The sequence below is a fragment of the Protopterus annectens genome, chromosome 8.part0 (genome assembly GCF_019279795.1).
Source record: "Protopterus annectens isolate FY-2018-M chromosome 8.part0, PAN1.0, whole genome shotgun sequence".
NCBI lineage: Eukaryota > Metazoa > Chordata > Ceratodontiformes > Protopteridae > Protopterus > Protopterus annectens.
The window spans coordinates 1103164336-1103184881 of NC_056741.1; the positions used below are offsets into that span (position 1 = coordinate 1103164336).

General features: G+C 41.2%; 1 protein-coding gene across 2 annotated transcripts in view; it reads right to left on the bottom strand.

The window, feature by feature from the left end:
* The window catches only part of SELENBP1 (selenium binding protein 1), a 376594-nt gene extending 361531 nt beyond the window's left edge, over window positions 1–15063 (bottom strand). For both annotated transcript variants that reach the window (XM_044080630.1, XM_044080631.1), the window contains exon 1: window positions 14945–15063. In XM_044080630.1, coding sequence (XP_043936565.1) covers window positions 14945–14948 — 4 coding nt within the window. In that variant the 5' untranslated portion in view covers window positions 14949–15063. The remainder of the gene's footprint in view (window positions 1–14944) is intronic.
* Between the last annotated feature and the right edge of the window lie 5483 nt (window positions 15064–20546).

The following is a 20546-nucleotide window of genomic DNA, read 5'->3' on the forward strand; positions in this document are numbered from 1 at the left end:
TCATCATGCCAAATAATGCAGACTGTATGACCTGACCAATGTCAATCCATTTGCATTTACTGGATGTAAGAAGGTACTGCAAATATTTATTCCTAAAATGTAACATGTTAAGACAACTAAAATACAACATGTTTAGACTATACTACAAAATGCAATCCTATAGTGCAATAAGGCAAAACAATTACAGACAACATAAAAGTTGTAACAAGTCATACAAAATCAGAAATATTACTCCATAAAGTACAGTGTATTTTTTGGAAGGAAGGAATAGACTTGCAGGACACCTTCATCTCATTTTTTACCTCCCTAGGTCTTTTCTATCAAACTAGCAGACTACTGTAAATCACTTAAAAAGTTAAATCAACATGAATTTTAGGTACCAGATCTTGAGTTTTTTCCCTTCTCTTCTTAATAAAATTTTGTCTTTTAGTATAATAAAGGCTCTTGCCCTTATTGCAAGAGGGTGAAGGGTTTGACTCGGAGTAAACTCCAAAACTAAGTCAGGCATTTTATACATATGTGCGCGCACACACACACACACACACACACACACACACACACACACACACACACACACACACACACACACACACATTCTGCTTAAAATGTTGCACCATCTCTGCATGCACATTTGCTCTTGCTTTATTGGCTGAAAGCACGAAGCAGCAGGACGTGGTCAAAGCAGGAACATGTAAATTTAGAATTTTTTTCTTTTTTTTTAATTTAAAATTGTGGCCAGGCCTCCCGCCATCATGGGGTCCTAGGCAGGTGCCTAGGTCACCTAGTGCTGGATCCTGCCCTGACTGGTTATGCAACATCTGAACCATAACATATTATTCAGTAGACTGCAATGTTTAAGTATCCAGATATGTAACCAAATAATTAAAGGACCACTACGGGCAAATGATGAAGAAAACATATATTTTTTATCTTGCCATGATTTACTACACCTCCCAAAGCTGCCTTCAGCAAAACAAGTACTCATTCCTAATTTTATTTTGTTTTTACTCTTGTCTGCCCTCATGGGGGCAGACATGGTGATTCCTTTGGAAAGCTAAATCTGTCCTATAATGCAGACTGTGATGACAAATAGCCCTACCATTTGTTGTCAGACTAGACTTCCATTCACTTACAATGGAACTCCTGAAAAAAACTGCCAACTTTGAGAGTCTGCAGCTCATGTGTCATTGACTGGTATGTGCTGAGTTTTACAAATGTTGTTCCTACTGATGTACTACGCATTCACTGAAAGAAACTTGCAAAAGTGTCAACAAATTACTGAGATAAAAAAGACTTTTCACAAGGAGCACTTTTGCAAGTTTCAGTTCCTGGCCAGGTTACTCCTCCCATCTCCCCTCCTTCAGTGGGCTACAGTGTCACATTTCCAGCTTTGCTAGATTCAACTATTTAGTCAGCTTTGCATGACAATAGAAATAAAAAAAATAGCCTGGTGTGCCACCAAAACTGTTCCCTTGTATGACTCTTCACTTCTGAATAGCAATTCCCAAGAATAAAAAAAAAAAAAAAAAAAAAAAAAGCAAACTCATCAGTCCAGAGTTTAGGCTAGTCTATCCATTTTTTAAAATGTGCACAGTAAAATATTCAACTTGTAATGCATGGTTATCTTTACATAGTTATTCTCTTATAGTATAACCTGAACTTATGGTATTTAATGATAAATTTTACAATTCTCAGTTTCTTAACAATGACCTCCCAAGACTCTGATGTGACCTAGTACTTTCTTACTATTGCTTTATGTAGTTTGCCTTAGTTGTATACTTGTAGTGTGTTTCTCATCCTCTCAGCAACAGACTCCTGGAGAAGCATATACTTGTATAGAAAGAGTACCAGCAGCTGTAGCAGTGATACCACACTCCAAAACAATGCACTCAAACATAGTACTGACAAACACAAGGGAATGTATATGTCTGAATCAAGCAGTGATGAAATTGCTAGGGACTTCACTGAGCAAAATTTTACTCTTAATTTCTCCATTTCATAATGCATAACATTCGCACCACACTTACAAAGGCACATCTCCACCTTCCACAAACACAGCAACCCACACCCACACAACTGCTACGGTTTCTTCCTTCAGTTATTGCAAGCCAAGAACAACACTATTTAATAAGGATACCTACCAGACAAGTCTGCATAGCGCACTTGGTCTACCTGCATAATTGCAGCTCGGGCCCCCCCCACCCCCCACCCCCGTCCCCAGCAAGTGCAACATTTTGATCTGAGTAAGAATGTGGCTTGGTAACTACTTGGTGTCTGGTAGACACCCTGCTAGGGATATCAGTGATGGGTGGGATACGAGTATCCAATCTAGAGTGGATTGATGTTTGGTTCTCTTGTCTGTTCTTGTGGGGGGAAGTGATGAGTTGGGTTAGGCCATGTAGGTTAATATGGGAGAGTGGCTTATGAATGGAACAGTTTTGCCAGTCAGTATTAAGGTCTCCTAACACTAGGCTTTCCTGGGGGAGGGAGTTAGATATCCATTCTAGGAGTTTTTCTGTAATGGGGATATTGTTGCCTGGAGGGATGTAGCACCCTATGATGTTGATGCGTTTATTATCATTAAGTTTTAGTTTTGTTAGAGTGAGTTCAACTTTATGAGATCTAGGTTTGTTATGTCTACTTTCTCAAGGATGATGTGAGATTTATACACTACAGCAACACCCCCTCCCTTTTTTTACCTATTCTATCACTACAAATTATATTGTAACCTGGTGGAGTAATTTCATTGTTGTGGTTGCCTGGTTTAAGCCAAGTCTCTCTTAGTATGACTATCTCAGGTTGATAAAAGGAGAGTAGTGCATGAAGGTCGTGGACTTTTAGTATACCTAACATTTAAATTTAAAATGAGGACCGTGGATTTGTCTCGGTGGAGTAGGGTATCATTCAGGTTGAGGGTTGGGGCTCCTAGATTTTCTGGGCCTGGGTTTGGGTGTATATCACCACAGCTAATGAGTTAGGTTCTGAGGTAAAAATAGAGTTTGAGTAGTTTGTTTAGGGTCTTAAAGTTCTTTATAGTTGTTTGAGACTGGTAGTGTGATGGCTGTGATCTGTATGCATAGTGGTGAATAAAGAAGGTCTGGTAGTGATGTGGGACTAGTTGAGTAAAAGGGTGTGTTGTAATAATGTCAGTGGAAGTATTTTTTCTTGGTTTATGGATAAAATTAAGTTGTTTTTGGTGGTTGGTGATCGACGTTAGCAGTGGAAGTGTGGGTACACCTAGGAGCAATAGTAAGAGGTGTATGGATGTGGGTTTGGGCAGTTTGGGCATGGTTTGGTCATGAGTGAGAGATCTGCTTGGGATGGGGTGGGTGTGGTGGATGATGAGAGGTATTGTTTGTGATTGTAAGGTAGTTAGATGGAAGACTGTGCTTTACAGGATATGGAATAGTGGAAGAGAAGGAAATGGGTACAGGGGTGGGGCAGATTCAGTGATTTGTGGTTAGCATGATGGGCGTGGCTAAGTACAGTTGAAATGTAGCACTAGTGGGGGTGGGTGGGAATAGGAAGCAGGGAGGGGAGCAGAGTGAGCCCGAGCGCAGCGGGGCTAACACCAACTCCAATTATATCAATGGGCTTACTTGTTTGTTTCTTTTCTTTGTACACCAAATGTATCATTCCACTTGTTTCTGTTTACACCAAATAGGTCTGTATTGTACTAGTTTAATTTACTTATATTGATGCAGTCACACTGAAAAAGGTCTGGGGAAGCTTCCTCACCACAAACAGGCCAAAAGATAACTTTCAAAAGGGCACCGCTCAAGGAGACCCACTAATATGGACTAGTTAATGTGCATGGGGGAGGAGGAAGTTAGAGGAAGGAGATACAAAGTGGGGGAAGGTATAACCAGAAAAAGCCGGTAGAGATCTGTCCCACCCCCTCACAGAAGACTGCAAAGGAAATTAATCAGCATAAGAAGTGGAAGCCTTGGAGCTGTAATGTAAGTGTAAGCAAGGAAGAGGTCGAAGCAGGAAATTAGGAGTGCAAGCAGTTAGTTGCAGAAACACTACTTTAAGGCCTTGGCGTGCAAGTAATACAAAGGAAGGTAAATCTATCTGGGGACAAAATACACCAAGTAAATGGTACTTGCCTTACTTTACAAGTATTCAGTGTGGAGGCAGATCTATTTGGGACAAGATACAGCAAGTATATTGTTAAGTTATGACACCCAGTGGCAATAGACAAAGCTATAGTTGCCTGGGGGGGCCTTGCAGGTGTGCATGCCGGCCAAAACAATGTTTAAAAAATAATTAGTAAAAGTAACAAATGTGCTGTAAAAGGAAATGTAAATAACCAGTCACAATGTTTAAAACATAACTGTTAAGGACCACATCTGCTAATAACAAGAACTGTAAATATCCAGTCACCTATGCAGAATTGTCTGGTAGGTATCCTTATTAAAAAGTGATGTTCTTCGTGGTTCACTGTTACAGTCATTACTGTAGGGTTCTTCCTGCTGGCAGCAGACCTAGATCGGCCAGAGTCCCAAAGTCGGGTCCGATGTCGGCTGAAGTCACTCCTGCCTTGATGTCAGTGCGCCAGGGGTATAAAGACCTCAGCCAATGCCATTTTCCCCAGTCTTTCCTGCCATGTGGTGCCCGTTGCAAAGCAGTTCGCAAGTGCAGGTCGGCCGACTCCTGTTTGTTTTTGGTGGCTTTTGAAATGAAGACTTCTTCTTTTGAGCTAAGTACCCCATTGGGGAAACCTTTTTCTTGTTCCAGTCTGATGTCAGAAAAAGTTAATAACTGTATTTCTTGTGGGAAGCAAATACCTCATAAGGATTTTCACTATTACTGTATACCTTGCTTAGGTCCTGACCACGACGTAGCTAATTGTAGGTTTTGTGCTAAGTTTAATCAATGCACTATTAGGCGTCGGTACGATTTTGCCTTCCATTATTTTGGAAAAAGATTTAATTACAATATGTCATCGGATTCTTATCCGGCTACTGCAGTGTATAAAGGCGCAAGGATAAAGACAGGCCTCCGAGGTCCAAAGTGGATGACTTTATTCAACCAGAGCCAGTTGCCGGTTTGGCTGTCATCAGTGAGGTGCTTTCACAGCCCCTGTTGTCCTCCACTTTTGAACCGGTTGCCTGTACCAACTCTCGTGAGGAGCCGCTGGGGCCTTCAGATTTTTCAGGGATTGGACCTCCGGATATTGCTCCCTCAGATGGGTCCAGAGCCGCTGTGCAGGCACTGGCTTCTGAGGGAGTTTTTAGGCCTACACAGCTTCATGTACAGATGACTCCAGTTCTGCAGTCAAGGACAAAGGCAAAGACTAAGTCTCTGGCAAAGACAAAGCAGCATGCACAGGCACCTTCTGTTTAGGGCCCTAGACCTCAAAGACAGATGCTTAGAATGGCTGAAGACCTGTTAACTATGATCAGGGGTTCTCATCCCCCTCCTGACAAGAGACCTAGGCTAGAGCCAGATTATGATTCCTCAGATCAAGTTTTGATTTCTTCTGCTTCTTCTTCTGAGCAGGATTATTCCTTCCCACCTTATGAGGATTCTGATGCTGAAGAATCCCTTCCTTCGGCCTCTCCTCCTGAGGATTATTCATTTGGGGAAACCTTGCATGACATGAGAGAGCATTTTCACTGGGAAGGGCAGGAATACTCTGAATCTAAGAAAAGGCTTAGGGATTTTCTTCTGCTTCCACAGCATAGACCCCTGGCTATTCCCCCTGTATTGGACATTGTGGATGATGTTTTTATAGAGGCATCTCTCTCTCTCCTGATTCTTTTCCTCCTGCTCCTGTCAAACCGGATAGGTATTATAGGATTCCAGATTCCCACAAATTTATTTTTAAGAATCCTTCAGCTGATCCAGAAACTATTTCTCAGGGCCCTAAGGGTGTTAAAGCAGCCTCTGCTAAGAATCCTATTCCCTCTGACTGAGAGTCCAGAGCCTTGGAAAGATGGGGCAAAAAGTTTATACTTCTGCTACATTGTCTATTAGAGCTTTGAATTGTCAATTTCATATGTTAAAATATCAGCAATACCTTTTGTCTGTGTTAAAGCAAAAGATGTCTGCTGTTTCTGGTGGTGCAGACAACAAGGAATTACAGGATTTATTGCATGCTACTGAGCAAGTGGGTAAACATACCCTGCACTGTGGTTTTGATTCTTTGGAGGCTTCTTGCAGGGCTGCAGCAACTGGTGCAGTTATTAGAAGGCATGCTTGGTTATAGGAGCAAAGTTTGCCTCAGCAGGTTAAAGCAAAGCTTTTAGATGCCCCTTTGCAACAAAAGGTTTTGTTTGGGGCCAAAGCTGAGGAAGTACTGAAGAAAATGGAAGACAAAGCCAAATCTATGCAGACGGTTAAAGATTTTCTACAGGTACAATCCCCTAGATTAAGCATGAATTGGCCAGCTAAACCTTGGTCCTTTCCGAGCTCGGACAGACATCAGAGGGGCAGATACAGGCGTTCCAGAGGTAGGGGGTCAGGCACAGCCCCCTGTCAGAAATAAGCAGTGGAGTGCCCCCTCTCCCAAGGGAGGGGAAGATTACAGGAAACAGTCATTATGACTCTCCCTTACTAGCTCCAGGGGCATCCCTCCTGGATGCACCTTTGGGAGGAAAAAATCTCTCTTTTTTATCACAATTGGAGCCGCATAACCCAAGACAAATGGGTTCTGGACATAGTTTCAAGGGGTTACAGGTTTCATTTCCATACCTTGCCAAAATCAAATGGATGGCCAGATCTGCCAAAGCATCAATGGGCAGAGGCACAACGGCAAGTTCGGTCCCTCATGGATATGAGGGCCATAGGTTTGGTACCAGATTCAGAAATGGGGCAAGGGTTTTATTGAAGACTTTTCCTGGTTCCCAGGAAGGAAAATGCATGGAGACCAATCCTGGACCTTTCTGTATTGAACACCTTCCTAGAAATTCCAAAATTCAAGATGCTCACTCTGCAGCAGCTGCTGCCTATGCTGAGCAAGAACCCTTGGATGGTGACTTTGGACTTGAAGGAGGCTTACCTGCATATTCCCATATGGCAAGAGTGCAGAAGGTACATGAGATTCAAAGCGAGCTCGAGGCATTACCATTTCTCTGGGCTACCCTTTGGCTTATCTACTACGCCCAGGGTCTTTACAAAGTGCCTGGCACCAGTAATGGTGTTTTGCAGACAGAAGGGAATTCAAATATACCCTTATCTGGATGACTGTCTCATTCAAGCAGACGACAAGGAGACTTTACTTCAGCATCTAACATTTGTGCAGCATCTTCTCTTGTGCCTAGGGTTCACGGTGAACCTAAAGAAATCAAACTTGGTGCCCACGCAGCAAATTACTTTCCTGGGTGTGCTTCCGAGCACTACAACTCAGATGGCTTATTTGACACCAGACAAAAAAGTGCAACTGGCTTCTTATTTCAAAAATCTGGCTTTAATGAGTCAGCTGTCTGCAAGAAAAGTTCTGCAGGCTCTGGGTTACATGGCATCCTGCATTCTGTTAATACCATATGCAAGGCTGCATATGTGGAAGATACAGTGGTACCTCAAGAGTGTATGGTCTCAGCATTGCCACAGTCTGGAAACAGTGATCGCAATTTTGCCTTGTCTCCGGCAGGAGTTTCTGTGGTGGGCCGAGGCCTGTCTCCAAAACAAGGGGAGGCCTTTCTGTCCCATTCCAGCCAATCAAGTCATAATGACGGATGCTTCGGATCATGCATGGCGAGCCCATATGCAAGGGAAATGTCTTCAGGGTGCCTGGACAGAGGACCAAATGCATCTGCATCTAAATTTGAAGGATATGCTAGCTGTACAAAAGCCGAAAGACACAAACAAATGCTAGCTGTACAGAATGCCCTGACAGCCTTCAAAGATCTTATTCTACCGGCGCAATTACTGATAAAGACGGACAACACTACGGTGATGTGGTACATAAACAAGCAGGGAGGCTCTCATTCTTACCCACTGTGCAGTTTGACCATGGCTCTGTGGAACACAGCACTAGCCAACAAGGTGGACTTACTAGCTCAATTCCTGCCAGGAAAGGACAACACTCTGGCGAACAGTCTAAGCAGAACTCTTTTAAATCCACACGAATGGAAGTTGGATGTTCGGATATTCAGGATGATAACGGAGGTGTGGGGGTGCCCGGACATAAATCTTTTTGCATCTCCCCAAAACCATCAACTTCAAACCTTCTGCACGAGGACTTACCACAAGCTAGCATGGAAAGTGGATGCTCTTTCATTCAGTTGGAAGCACCTCTCAGTATATGCTTTTCCTCCTTTGCCTCTTCTTCCTCGGGTACTTCTGAAAATCAAACAGGACAGACCGCGAATGATTTTACTGGCTCCCAACTGGCCTCGGCAATTCTGGTATTCCACCCTGATGAACCTGGCTCAGGGTCCACCCTGGATTTTGCCACAACTTCCACATCTATTGTCTCAACGAGACGGCCAGATCCTGCACAGCCATGTCAAAACTCTGAATCTAGCAGCCTGGCGGATCCAGGATCTTTAAACAGTTCTACCCTTACCAAACAGGTACTGGACGTAATTCTTGAAGCTAGACGGCCCAGCACCAGGAAATCTTATGCAGTTAAATGGAAAAGATTTTACTCCTGGACTCAGGCCCAGGGTTTTGATTATGCAGTTCCAAACATTCCTCTGATTTTACAATACCCAACAGAGATATTACATAAGGGCCTATCTTTTTCATCTATCAAAATTCATGCTTCTGCTATTTCTGCACATTACAATACGGATCCCCCAATCTTTTCTCATCCGTTACTTAAGCAATATATGAGAGGGGCAAAGAATATAAGGCCTCCTTTAAGAGCACCAGTTCCTACTTGGGATCTCAACTTTGTTTTGGAAAAGTTAACTTTATCTCCTTTTGAACCTGCAGCTTCCACAGATTTAGTTTTTATCATGGAAAACTGCTTTTCTTTTAGCCATTACCTCTGCCAGAAGAGTTTTGGAATTGCAAGCTCTCATGGCTGTTGAACCCTTTATTATTTTTCATCAAGACAGGGTGTCCCTGAGGACTAATCCCACCTTTATGCCTAAGGTGGTTTTGAAAGTAGCCTTGAATCAGACTATTAATTTGCCCACCTTTTATCCTAATCCTCAAAGTGAAGAGGAAAGTATTTTGCATTCTTTAGATATACACAGGCAGCTTCGTTTTTACCTAGACAGGACCAAGATTTTCAGGAAATCTGACCAATTGTTTGTGGCTTATGCTTCTACTTTACAGGGGAGAGCAATCACTAAGCAGACTCTTTCAAAGTAGATTGCCCACTGCATCAAGTTCTGTTACTCTCATCATGGTAAGCCTGTTCCTGTTAATGTCAGAACACATTCTACCAGAGCTACTGCCACTTTGGCAGCTTTTCTCAGTGGAGTTCCTACCAAGGAGATCTTAGAAGCTGCAACTTGGAGTTCTGTGCATACTTTTTCTAAGCACTACAATCTCCCTCTCTATTCTAAATCTAGGGCAGGTTTTGCCTCTGCAGTTCTGCAGGGTTTTGTGGCCGCCCCTTCTGTTCCTTCTCCATCCACCCTTTCTTAGCTTTGGGATTCAACCCTACAGTAATGACTGTAACAGTGAACCACGAAGAACATAGTACAGTTGTGCACTCTTACCATAAATGTAGATGTTCGAGTATGTTCACTGTTACAGTCTGGGTTACCCTCCCTCCTGTCCTTTCTTTTGTTGTTCTTTGAGTGCTGTCTGTGTCTCCTTGACATTTCTTTTTTCTCCGAGGTATTTTTGCTGGTGATATTTGGGAATGTGCTGGTTTATGTTTGCTTATTTTTTTTTTATTAAGCTTTTGGCCTTTATTTTTGGGCACCTGACATCTGGGGCAAGAAAAACTGGGGAAAATGGCGTCGGCTGAGGTCTTTATACTCCTGGCACACTGACGTCAGGGCAGGAGTGACTTCAGCTGATGTCGGACCCGACTTTGGGAATCTGGCCAATCTAGGGCTGCTGCTAGCAGGAAGAACCCTACAGTAAAAACTGTAACAGTGAACATACTCGAACATCTACATTTATGGTAAGAGTACACAACTGTACTTTATTCTTGGCTTGCAATAACTGTAGGGAGAAACCGGACCACAGCAGTGGTTTTATCTGGCAATGTTGCAGTTGCTAGGGGGGGGGGAGCTGCGATGATGCAGGTAGACCAAGTGTCCTATGCAGACTTGTCTGAAACCGACCATAGCAGTGGCTATCTCTCTGGTGGCAAGTTGCTGGTTGCTGGGGGTATGATGCAGGTAGACCAAGTGCACTATGCAGACTTGTCTGGTAGGTATCCTTATTAAAAAGTGTTATTCTTGGCTTGCAATAACTGAAGGGAGAAACCGTAGCAGTTGTGTGGGTGTGGGTTGCTGTGTTTGTGGAAGGTGGAAGTGTGCCTTTGTAAGTGTGGTGCGAATGTTATGCATTATGAAATGGAGAAATTAAGAGTAAAATTTTGCTCAGTGAAGTCCCTAGCAATTTCATCACTGCTTGATTCAGACATATACATTCCCTTGTGTTTGTCAGTACTATGTTTGAGCGCATTGTTTTGGAGTGTGGTATCACTGCTACAGCTGCTGGTACTCTCTCAATAAAAGTATATGCTTTTCCAGGAGTCTGTTGCTGAGAGGATGAGAAACACACTACAACTATACAACCAAGACAAACTACATAAAGCAATAGTAAGAAAGTACTAGGTCACATCAGAGGCTTGGGAGGTCATTGTTAAGAAACTGAAAATTGTTGTAAAATTTATCATTAAATACCATAAGTTCAGGTTATACTATAAGAGAATACCTATGTAAGGATAACCATGTCAGCAGCCAAAATGCATTACAAGTTGAATATTTTACTGTGCACATTTTACAAAATGGATAGACTAGCCTAAACTCTGGACTGATGAGTTTGCTTTTTTTTTATTCTTGGGAATTGCTATTCAGAAGTGAAGAGACATACAAGGGAACAGTTTTAGTGGCACACCAGGCTATTTTTTTATTTCTATTGTCATGCAAAGCTGACTAAATAGTTGAATCTAGCAAAGCTGGAAATGTGAGACTGTAGCCCACTGAAGGAGGGGAGATGGGAGGAGTAACCTGGCCAGGAACTGAAACTTGCAAAAGTGCTCCTTGTGAAAAGTCTTTTTTATCTCAGTAATTTGTTGACACTTTTGCAAGTTTCTTTCAGTGAATGTGTAGTACATCAGTAGGAACAACATTTGTAAAACTCAGCGCATACCAGTCAATGACACATGAGCTGCAGACTCTCAAACTTGGCAGTTTTTTTCAGGAGTTCCATTCTAAGTGAATGGAAGTCTAGTCTGACAACAAATGGTAGGGCTATTTGTCCTCACAGTCTGCATTATAGGACAGATTTAGCTTTCCAAAGGAATCGCCATGTCTGCCCACATGAGGGCAGACAAGAGTAAAAACAAAATAAAATTAGGAATGAGTACTTATTTTGCTGCAGGCAGCTTTGGGAGGTGTAGTAAATCATGGCAAGATAAAAAATATATGTTTTCTTCATCATTTGCCCGTAGTGGTCCTTTAAGTGTTTAAGAAATTCATTGAGTCTGTGTGGGTGTCTTCTTTCAAAAAACGAAAGAGGAAGAAGAAGAAAAACACATGTATGAGTTATAGAAAACAAAGTGCTTGTGTGTCATGTGTGGCTATAATATCACCTCAACTGTGAGTCTGTGATTTACATGTAACATAACAAGCTCATGTATCATGTGTGGGTATAGTATCACCTCAGCTGTGACTCCAAGCTTTACATGTAACATGGCATGCTCATTTATCATGTGCGACTATAATATCACCTCAACTGTGAGTCTCTGATTTACATGTAACATAACATGCTCATGTATCATGTCTGGGTATAGTATCACCTCAACTGTGACTCCATGATTTACATGTAACATGGCATGCTCATTTATTATGTGTGGCTATAATATCACCTCATCTGTGAGTCTGTGATTTACATGTAACATAGCATGTTCATGTATTGGGGCGGCCACGGTGGTGTGTGGGTTTAGCATGCCGCCCTCCAACAAGAGGGTCTCCTCATTCGATCCTTCGTGCGGGTGCCTTCTTGTGGTCCGTCCCTGTCCTCCCCTGTGGTCGGGTTTTGTTTTCCTCCTGGTGCTCCTCCACATCCCATCCACATGCTGCAGGTGATTGGAGTGGATTGACACTAAAAGGTGCCCTAGGTGTGCGAAGTGTGCCTGCCAGGCTCTGCCAGGGGTGCCAGGCAGGCTGGCTCAAAAATGTGTGCCATTCACACCATATTCAATGTGGTGAAGGTGACTGTGCTGTGCTGTAAAAAAAAAAAAAAAAAAAAAAGAAGATAGCATGTTCATGTATTATGTGTGGTTACCGTACAGTGTCACCTCAAATATGACCATGTGAATTGAATGCATCTGTTTTAACCCTAAACTGTGTTACAAAACTCAAAGGATGCTTTGGATCTTCCCAGAGAAGGGCCGCAGCCCAATAGGATTTACCTGGCAAACAAAATGAACTAAACGAATAAACAACGGAGCTTCTGTCATAGCGGTATTTGCAGTGGAGGCCCCAGTGCAGCCTATTGAAACTCTTCAAACACCAGCTTTGTCCAATACTGTAATAAAACTACCAAGTGGGCAGCTACCATCAAAAAAAAAAAAAGACAACTGGAATCCCTATAGTGACTGACATCATTTTAATTTTACTGGTTTTCTCATTTATACATCTGCTTAGTCTGACTCTTTTTTTTTTTTTTTACCAATCTGCATCTCCACATGTCACGTTACACTGATAAATCATTATGTATACTGAAATAATTTGGAAATGCTTTCCCTCTGGACACACTACCTAATCCCCAACGCTCCCCTTCACCAGTCAGACATCTTTGTCTTCCTCACATTATTTCCCTTTCTTTCACACTGTATATATTGTATTAATTTCTGTGTGCCTTTACCTTACCTTTTACACTTTGTGCTCTGTCCCTTCACTACTTCACTCTGTTCTTCCTCGTCCCCTCTCCTTAGTCTAACCATCCATTCCTACTGTGTTCTATACCATGTATTTTGTTATTATTAATGATATATATTCATTGCGACCATCCATTCCTACTGTGTTCTATACCATGTATTTTGTTATTATTAATGATATATATTCATTGCGACCATCCATTCCTACTGTGTTCTATACCATGTATTTTGTTATTATTAATGATATATATTAATTGCGACCATCCATTCCTACTGTGTTCTATACCATGTATTTTGTTATTATTAATGATATATATTCATTAACCATCCATTCCTACTGTGTTCTATACCATGTATTTTGTTATTATTAATGATATATATTCATTGCGACCATCCATTCCTACTGTGTTCTATACCATGTATTTTGTTATTATTAATGATATATATTCATTGCGACCATCCATTCCTACTGTGTTCTATACCATGTATTTTGTTATTATTAATGATATATATTCATTCATCCATTCCTACTGTGTTCTATACCATGTATTTTGTCATTATTAATGATATATATTCATTGCGACCATCCATTCCTACTGTGTTCTATACCATGTATTTTGTCATTATTAATGATATATATTCATTGCGACCATCCATTCCTACTGTGTTCTATACCATGTATTTTGTCATTATTAATGATATATATTCATTCCATCCATTCCTACTGTGTTCTATACCATGTATTTTGTCATTATTAATGATATATATTCATTGCGACCATCCATTCCTACTGTGTTCTATACCATGTATTTTGTTATTATTAATGATATATATTCATTAAGACCATCCATTCCTACTGTGATCTATAGCATGTATTTTGTTATTATTAATGATATATATTCATTGCGACCATCCATTCCTACTGTGTTCTATAGCATGTATTTTGTTATTATTAATGATATATATTCATTGCGACCATCCATTCCTACTGTGTTCTATAGCATGTATTTTGTTATTATTAATGATATATATTCATTGCGACCATCCATTCCTACTGTGTTCTATACCATGTATTTTGTTATTATTAATGATATATATTCATTGCGACCATCCATTCCTACTGTGTTCTATACCATGTATTTTGTTATTATTAATGATATATATTCATTGCAATCTTCACATAGCATTTTGTTTGCATTCATTATTTCTGGTTAGCTAGCTTGTCTACTGTCGTTTATTTCTCTCAGGGCTGAGACTGAAATGGGTCCATTTGGATCAGTGATCTATCCCAGTTACCAAGCTGAATGAATATATAAACAAACACATTTACAAAGAAAGTCTTCACATATTATATGCACCCTCAGCTTCAATAACTGTATTCAGTATTACATGTACTTGTAACTGCAAGTGTTCCCAAAATAAAATGCAACAGCTTATAATAAAATATGTGTAAGTTATTGATGCAGCTACAGTTTTGCATCATACTGCAAAACATCTCTGGACTGCAGACGCTCATCTGAAAAGGAAAATGAGCAAAGCAATTCTGACAGAATTTCAAGTTGCTTGATGGGTCTTTAAACATCCTATTTAGCTGTCAGAGCTGCAGCTTCTTTAATAGTTTTCCTCCTTTCCATGTTACTCTTTCTGTTCTTCCTGTATCCATCTAACCAACCCTGTTTACCAGCTCCCTGCATGAACTAACCCGCCCCCTCACAAAAAAACACACAGACCTTTGTGAAGGACCGTGGGTTACACCTTCAGCAGTTTAAAATAAGATGATATGCAGCAGATACTCTGCCATGAAGTAAGCACTTACATGCGTCAGTAAACTTGGCCCAGTCTGAGATCAGAGCTTATCTAAACAATGCAGTGCTGGAAGGGGACAACAAAGTAGCTACTGTTTCTCCTACATTTTCCATACCATTTTTCATGCACATGTTTTAAGTTTGCAAAATCTGTAATTTAAGGTACACTTACCCATGCTGGATGTAGAAGTAGCTTATGCTGCTTTAACAAGACAGTTTCAAACCAAGTTAAGCACTTTCAAGTCTGCATGTGAACAGCAGGCTTGTCTTGCAAATTTATGGAGGTGGGTAGTTTGTGGGAGGGATTACAGCTTAAAGAGCCAGAATACAAATTAAACAGCATTTTGTCTTAAATACATAGATGCTGTCATCTGATTGAAATCATGCCACACTAAACATTTCTCTTTTTAATGTATTTTTTTACTTTTAATTACAGATCTGCTGACCTTTAGAAAGAAGTAAATTTGGGTAGTGTTCTGTTTGTAAAAGTTGTGAATATGGTCATTTTAGATTTGGTTTTCAATTTCTTTTTATATAAAGTTGATAAAACTAAATGTTTTTTTCTTACGATACTATTAAGAATAACTGCAATTCTTATTTAAAAACTTTCAAGGCTGAGCTCAAAGAAATATGAAAAGTTTCTGTCACACACACGACAACTTCATGAGGCATGCTACCATTTAGTGTATAGGATTTACTTTTTAATACCTAATGCATCATTTGAAAATTACTTAATTTCCTCTCATTATTCCTGTTTACCAGACTTTAGGATACACTTGCAGTTTAGTGCAGCTAATGTTCAGGTTGTCTGTCACTATAAGGCCTCCGGCACATATTACAACCTTGGTTTTGTGTCTTTGCATCACGTTTTGTACTAATGTTAGGGTCTGAACCTTCATCGTCTTACACGCACACAGAACACATGAAGTAAGAAAGAGCAAATACTTTAACCTCAGGGATTTCTGTGGCACTGAAAACTCCATCTGTGATTTTCAAATAAGGCAGAATAAATGATTTACTAAACATTGCTACCTTCTCTGACTATGTTTGTTCTGAAAAGTTTTTCACATAAACAGCACAGTGCAGCAGAAAGAACTTAACCATTTCTAGTTCTAATAGAGCTTTAAAACAAATAGTCTTATCTGAGCTGACTCTTTTTGTTTTAATGTTTTATAATTCACAGCATGCATGTGATAATGTGCAAAACACACCAGAAAAAGAAAAAGAAAAAACAGTTTGGCAGATAAACAAAATGAATTTGGTTAGTGGGAGGGTGATTCACTGAATGTAAGCTTGCTTTTACTCTCTGGGGAAAGATGAGGTTAGATGTGTTACATAGAGACCCTTAGTGGAAATGGTGGAATAAGTATGCAGAACCTTTGCTTACAAATATGGGATATTATGTGGTAGATGAAGCAAAAATGTGCAACAGCCTACAAGTCACCATTTGCTCCCCGTATATTTGTTCCCTATAGTAGTTAAACTGTGTTCAAAATACCGATAACTATAGTAATACGGTATGAAAAGAGGATATTGAGTATGAAGGTTATGAGGGGGTTGAGCCTAAAATAAATAAATAAAACATGCCAGCAAGTTCCTCAAAATTAAAGTCCACTTGCAGTGGAGGGAAAGAGTTAAGTTCTAGAACCTGTAGTGCGTGAAGACTAACAGAGTGAAAGCTCAGTCTTAAGATTGCAAAGTTGTTTGAAAGTTTTTACAAGTTGCAGATCCTGGAATATTAGAGATAAGCACAGTACAGGACACACCCTCAGACATAAAGTACTGGTGGAGAACAAAGACCGATGCAAACCATCCTGCTATATAACAAACCATTTACTTCAAGTTATTGTTGTCTTGAAGTATATACTTTAGTTAAGGAGTGAGGTCCCCTACCCTTTATTTTCTCTTGGAGAAACCTCATATCTAAAGCAATGACTTTAAATGTTATAAATTTACCAAGTTCCTGTGGCGCAGAATGCAACTTCCATTTATCTGATCAGCTTCACACAGATTGCTAGCATTTTCCAGAACATACAGTAGAATAAATATAAAATGAAATTATATTTTGCTCAGTGACCTGGCATTGCAGCTACTCATTGCTATTAGCTGTTATGTGCAAATATAACATACACACACACACACACACACACACACACACACACACACACGCATATATATGCGTACAAAGGCAACAAGCACGCACACATATGCAATTCCACATATATGCCTACACACAAGTAACAGCAAGTCACACACTCATGCACTCACATGCGCGTGCACACACACACACACACACACACACACACACACACACACACACACACACACACACACGTACACACACAAGCAAAACAAAAACAGTAGCTAGGACAGCTGTTACCTTGAGCTATTCCACAAACTGGTTCCCTTCATATCAAAGCTGAGGAGCAGAAAAGATATTTTCCAAAACTTAGGAGGAAAAAAAAGGTCTCCTGTAACTATAACAAGTTACTTGCTATAATTGTAACAAGCTTTCTGGAACTTCAGAAATCTCCACAAATATATTATTAGCATTTATTTATTTATGAAATCTCAACTTCCTTATGACTTCATAAATCAGTGCTAGCCCTGCACGAGTACATCAACATCAGCTGCCAATTGCAACCCCTAATAGAGTGTGCTCAAGGCAGCCGTCCCTTCCCCCATGTTCATAGGTAGGTACTAGGCTATTCGCCCTAGGGCCTATATAAGCCTAGCCAAAAAGGTACCCTGGCTTTCGCCACCAAGAAAATTATTTTCCTGTGCCCCTATCAAGCAGAGACACAGAGGTGATCCCCAGGGTGAATTTCCTATTCCCCATCCAATCATCAAGATTTTCTTGAAGAGTTCTAATGAGGAGCTTTGTTTGATATAGATAGGTAGTTTGTTCCAGCATATGGGAAGTCTCTGGGACAGTAATCTATCCCTCCAGCATGTTCTGTTTATTGTGGTGACAAGGTTTAGGTCCCTAGAACATGTAGCTCAGGGGGATTGGGATTTCTTTAAGTGGAGCATGTCCAACAGCTCTGAGTTTGACATAGCTTTGTATGTTAGGCAGAGATCACCTCTGAGTAGGCAATATGCGATGGAGTAAAGCTGGAGTGCTTTGAGATGGTCTGAGTAGGGCATTTGTTTGAGGCCGGTAATACTCTTTGTGAGGTATTTCTGCGGCCTTTAAAGTTGTTTTAGATGTCTTGAGAGGTACATACTAAAAGGGGCATTGTACTCTATAATAGGTCTAATGAGTGACGAGTAGAGGGGAACAATGACCTCTTTTTTCCTGGATGAGAAACCTTTTGTGATGAGGTGTGCCAAGTAGAAGGATTTCCTGACTACTGTGGCAATGTGATTATCAAAGGAGAAACTACTGTCCACCTGTGTCCCAAGGTCTCTTATCACACTTTTGGTATTAACTAGACTACCACCTATGTGGTAGCTCATGGGTACAGAGTTTTTACCAAAGGGGATGACAATGCACTTTTTGGCATTGAGCTTGAGGCCATGGCTTTGACACCAGGCATCTGTCTCAGTGAGGCCCTTTTGTAGGATGGCCACATCGTTAGGAGTTTTGATTATGGCTCTTAGTTTGCAGACATCTGCGAACTTTGTTAGCCAAAGACCTCCTGTGTTAGCCTGTACTTCAGAAAAGTAGATACCAAACAGGAGAGGACCCAGGACTGAACCCTGTGGTACTCCACTTGTCACTGGTCTGAAGTTGGATTTGGAGTCTGCTACTTTCACAATGTGGGTTCTGTCAGTGAGCCAGTTGGCAACCCATCTTGTGACATAGGGATTTATACCTAGTTTAGTGAGTTTATCTATAATTCCAGAGTGGGAGATGATGTCAAAAGCCTTGGCAAGATCTAGATAGGCTGTGTGAACCACCTTACCCTCGTCTATGGCTTTGGTGACTGCTTCAAAGAAGTCTATCAGGTTTAGGAGACATGATCTGCCTTTTACAAACCCGAACTGGGTGGTGTCCAGAGTTTGGAGATTACCAATGTCTTTGTTTATAAGTTCAATGATGATACGTTCCATGGCCTTGCAGACCAGGCTCGTTAGGCTAATGGGGCGGTAGTTGTCGGGGTCTGTGGTGGCTCCCCCTTTGTGGAGTGGGATAAACATTGCTGTGCGCCATTCAGTGGGCACAAAGCCTGAGGTGTGGCTATGATTGAACATGGTGCTTAGCTGGGGTGCCAGTTCATTCTGTAGTTTGTGTAGAACGCAGCCTGGGATGTTGTCAGCTCCAATGGATGCTGTGTTCTTGGCTTTGGAGAGTGTGGTTTTTACCTGTGCAGCCATGATTACAGGAACTTTGCATTCTTCTGGTATAGAGATGGACCCTTTAGGGGGTGAGAGGGGGGTAAAGTTAGCACTGAACCTATCTGCCAGGATGTTGGCAATATCAGTTGGTTCTGTATATTTAGGGCCATTGTGCTGTAACTCAGAGCAGATCTGAGTGTTGCCATTGAGATTCTTGACATAGCTATAGAATGCTTTGTAGATGTCTTTAGAATCAGTGGCGATTTTGTTTTCATAACTAGCTTTGGAGGATTTATGAGTGATCTCAGCTTCTTACTGAGGCTGACCAGGGAGTTCCTCCAATCATGGGATTTTACTCGTTTTTGCAACAGTTTCTTTCTTCTTTTGTAGAGTTTGTTTATGGCAGGGCACCACCAGATTGGCTTCCTTTTTTTGGAGGATAGCATCTTGGTTCTGTTAGGGATAGCACGATCCATGCAATCGTGTAAGTGCTTATAAAGTGCATTTGTGTAGGATTCAGCAGTCATACCTCTATTGCCTGTCTGCATGGGTGTTGTGAAGTTTGCCACTTCTGTCTTAAGAAGCGTGAAGTTGGCTTTGGAGAATTTTTTCACGGTGGTTTCCCTAATCGGGGGTGGGGGCAGGATGTGGATGTCTAGAGTAATTAGCTTGTGGTTGGATCTGAACAACGAGGAATTGACCTCTGGTGTGGAACACCGGTCGCTCATGTTGGTAATGACCAGGTCTAGAATACTGCTGCCCCAGGTGGGGATGTGGATAAGTTGATCCAAGGCATTGGAATTTATGAATTCCAGAAAATGTTGAGCAAAAGAGTTGGTACATGAGTAGTTTTCCCAGTTAATGGTGGGGTAGTTGAAATCACCCATTATTAGGGTGTTGGTTTGTACCCTAATATTTTCCAGTGTATCAAGAAATGAGGAGTGGGAATCCTGGGGCATGGTGGGAGATCTGTAGCAAGTTACAATTTGGATTGCGGTCTTGCCCAGAGTTAGTTGCACTTGGATAATCTCGGAGGCATTATGCTGAGCAACTAGCCTGGAGGTGTGGATATCCTTAATGAATATGTACACGTCTCCGCCTTTAGTGTTTTGGTCCAGGTTAGGTGGCAGAAAGGTGTGGTATGAATTATAGCCTGGTAATGCAGGAGCGATCTCTGGAGCCTTGAACCAGGTCTCTGTCACTGCACAAATGTTGATGTTCTCCATTTTAAGGAGTGCCACGAGTGAATGCATTTTGATGTTAGCTATGTCTCTACAGGTATATGCATCCTAGCACACACACACACACACACACACACACACACACACACACACACACACACACACACATGCACACACACATGCATGCACACCCACATACACAAAATTACTCAAACATGCAAATACATATATATGCCTACCCGCAAATAACAGCCAGACACACATTCTTGCACACAAGTGCACACACAAACGCACACACATGCACACACACAC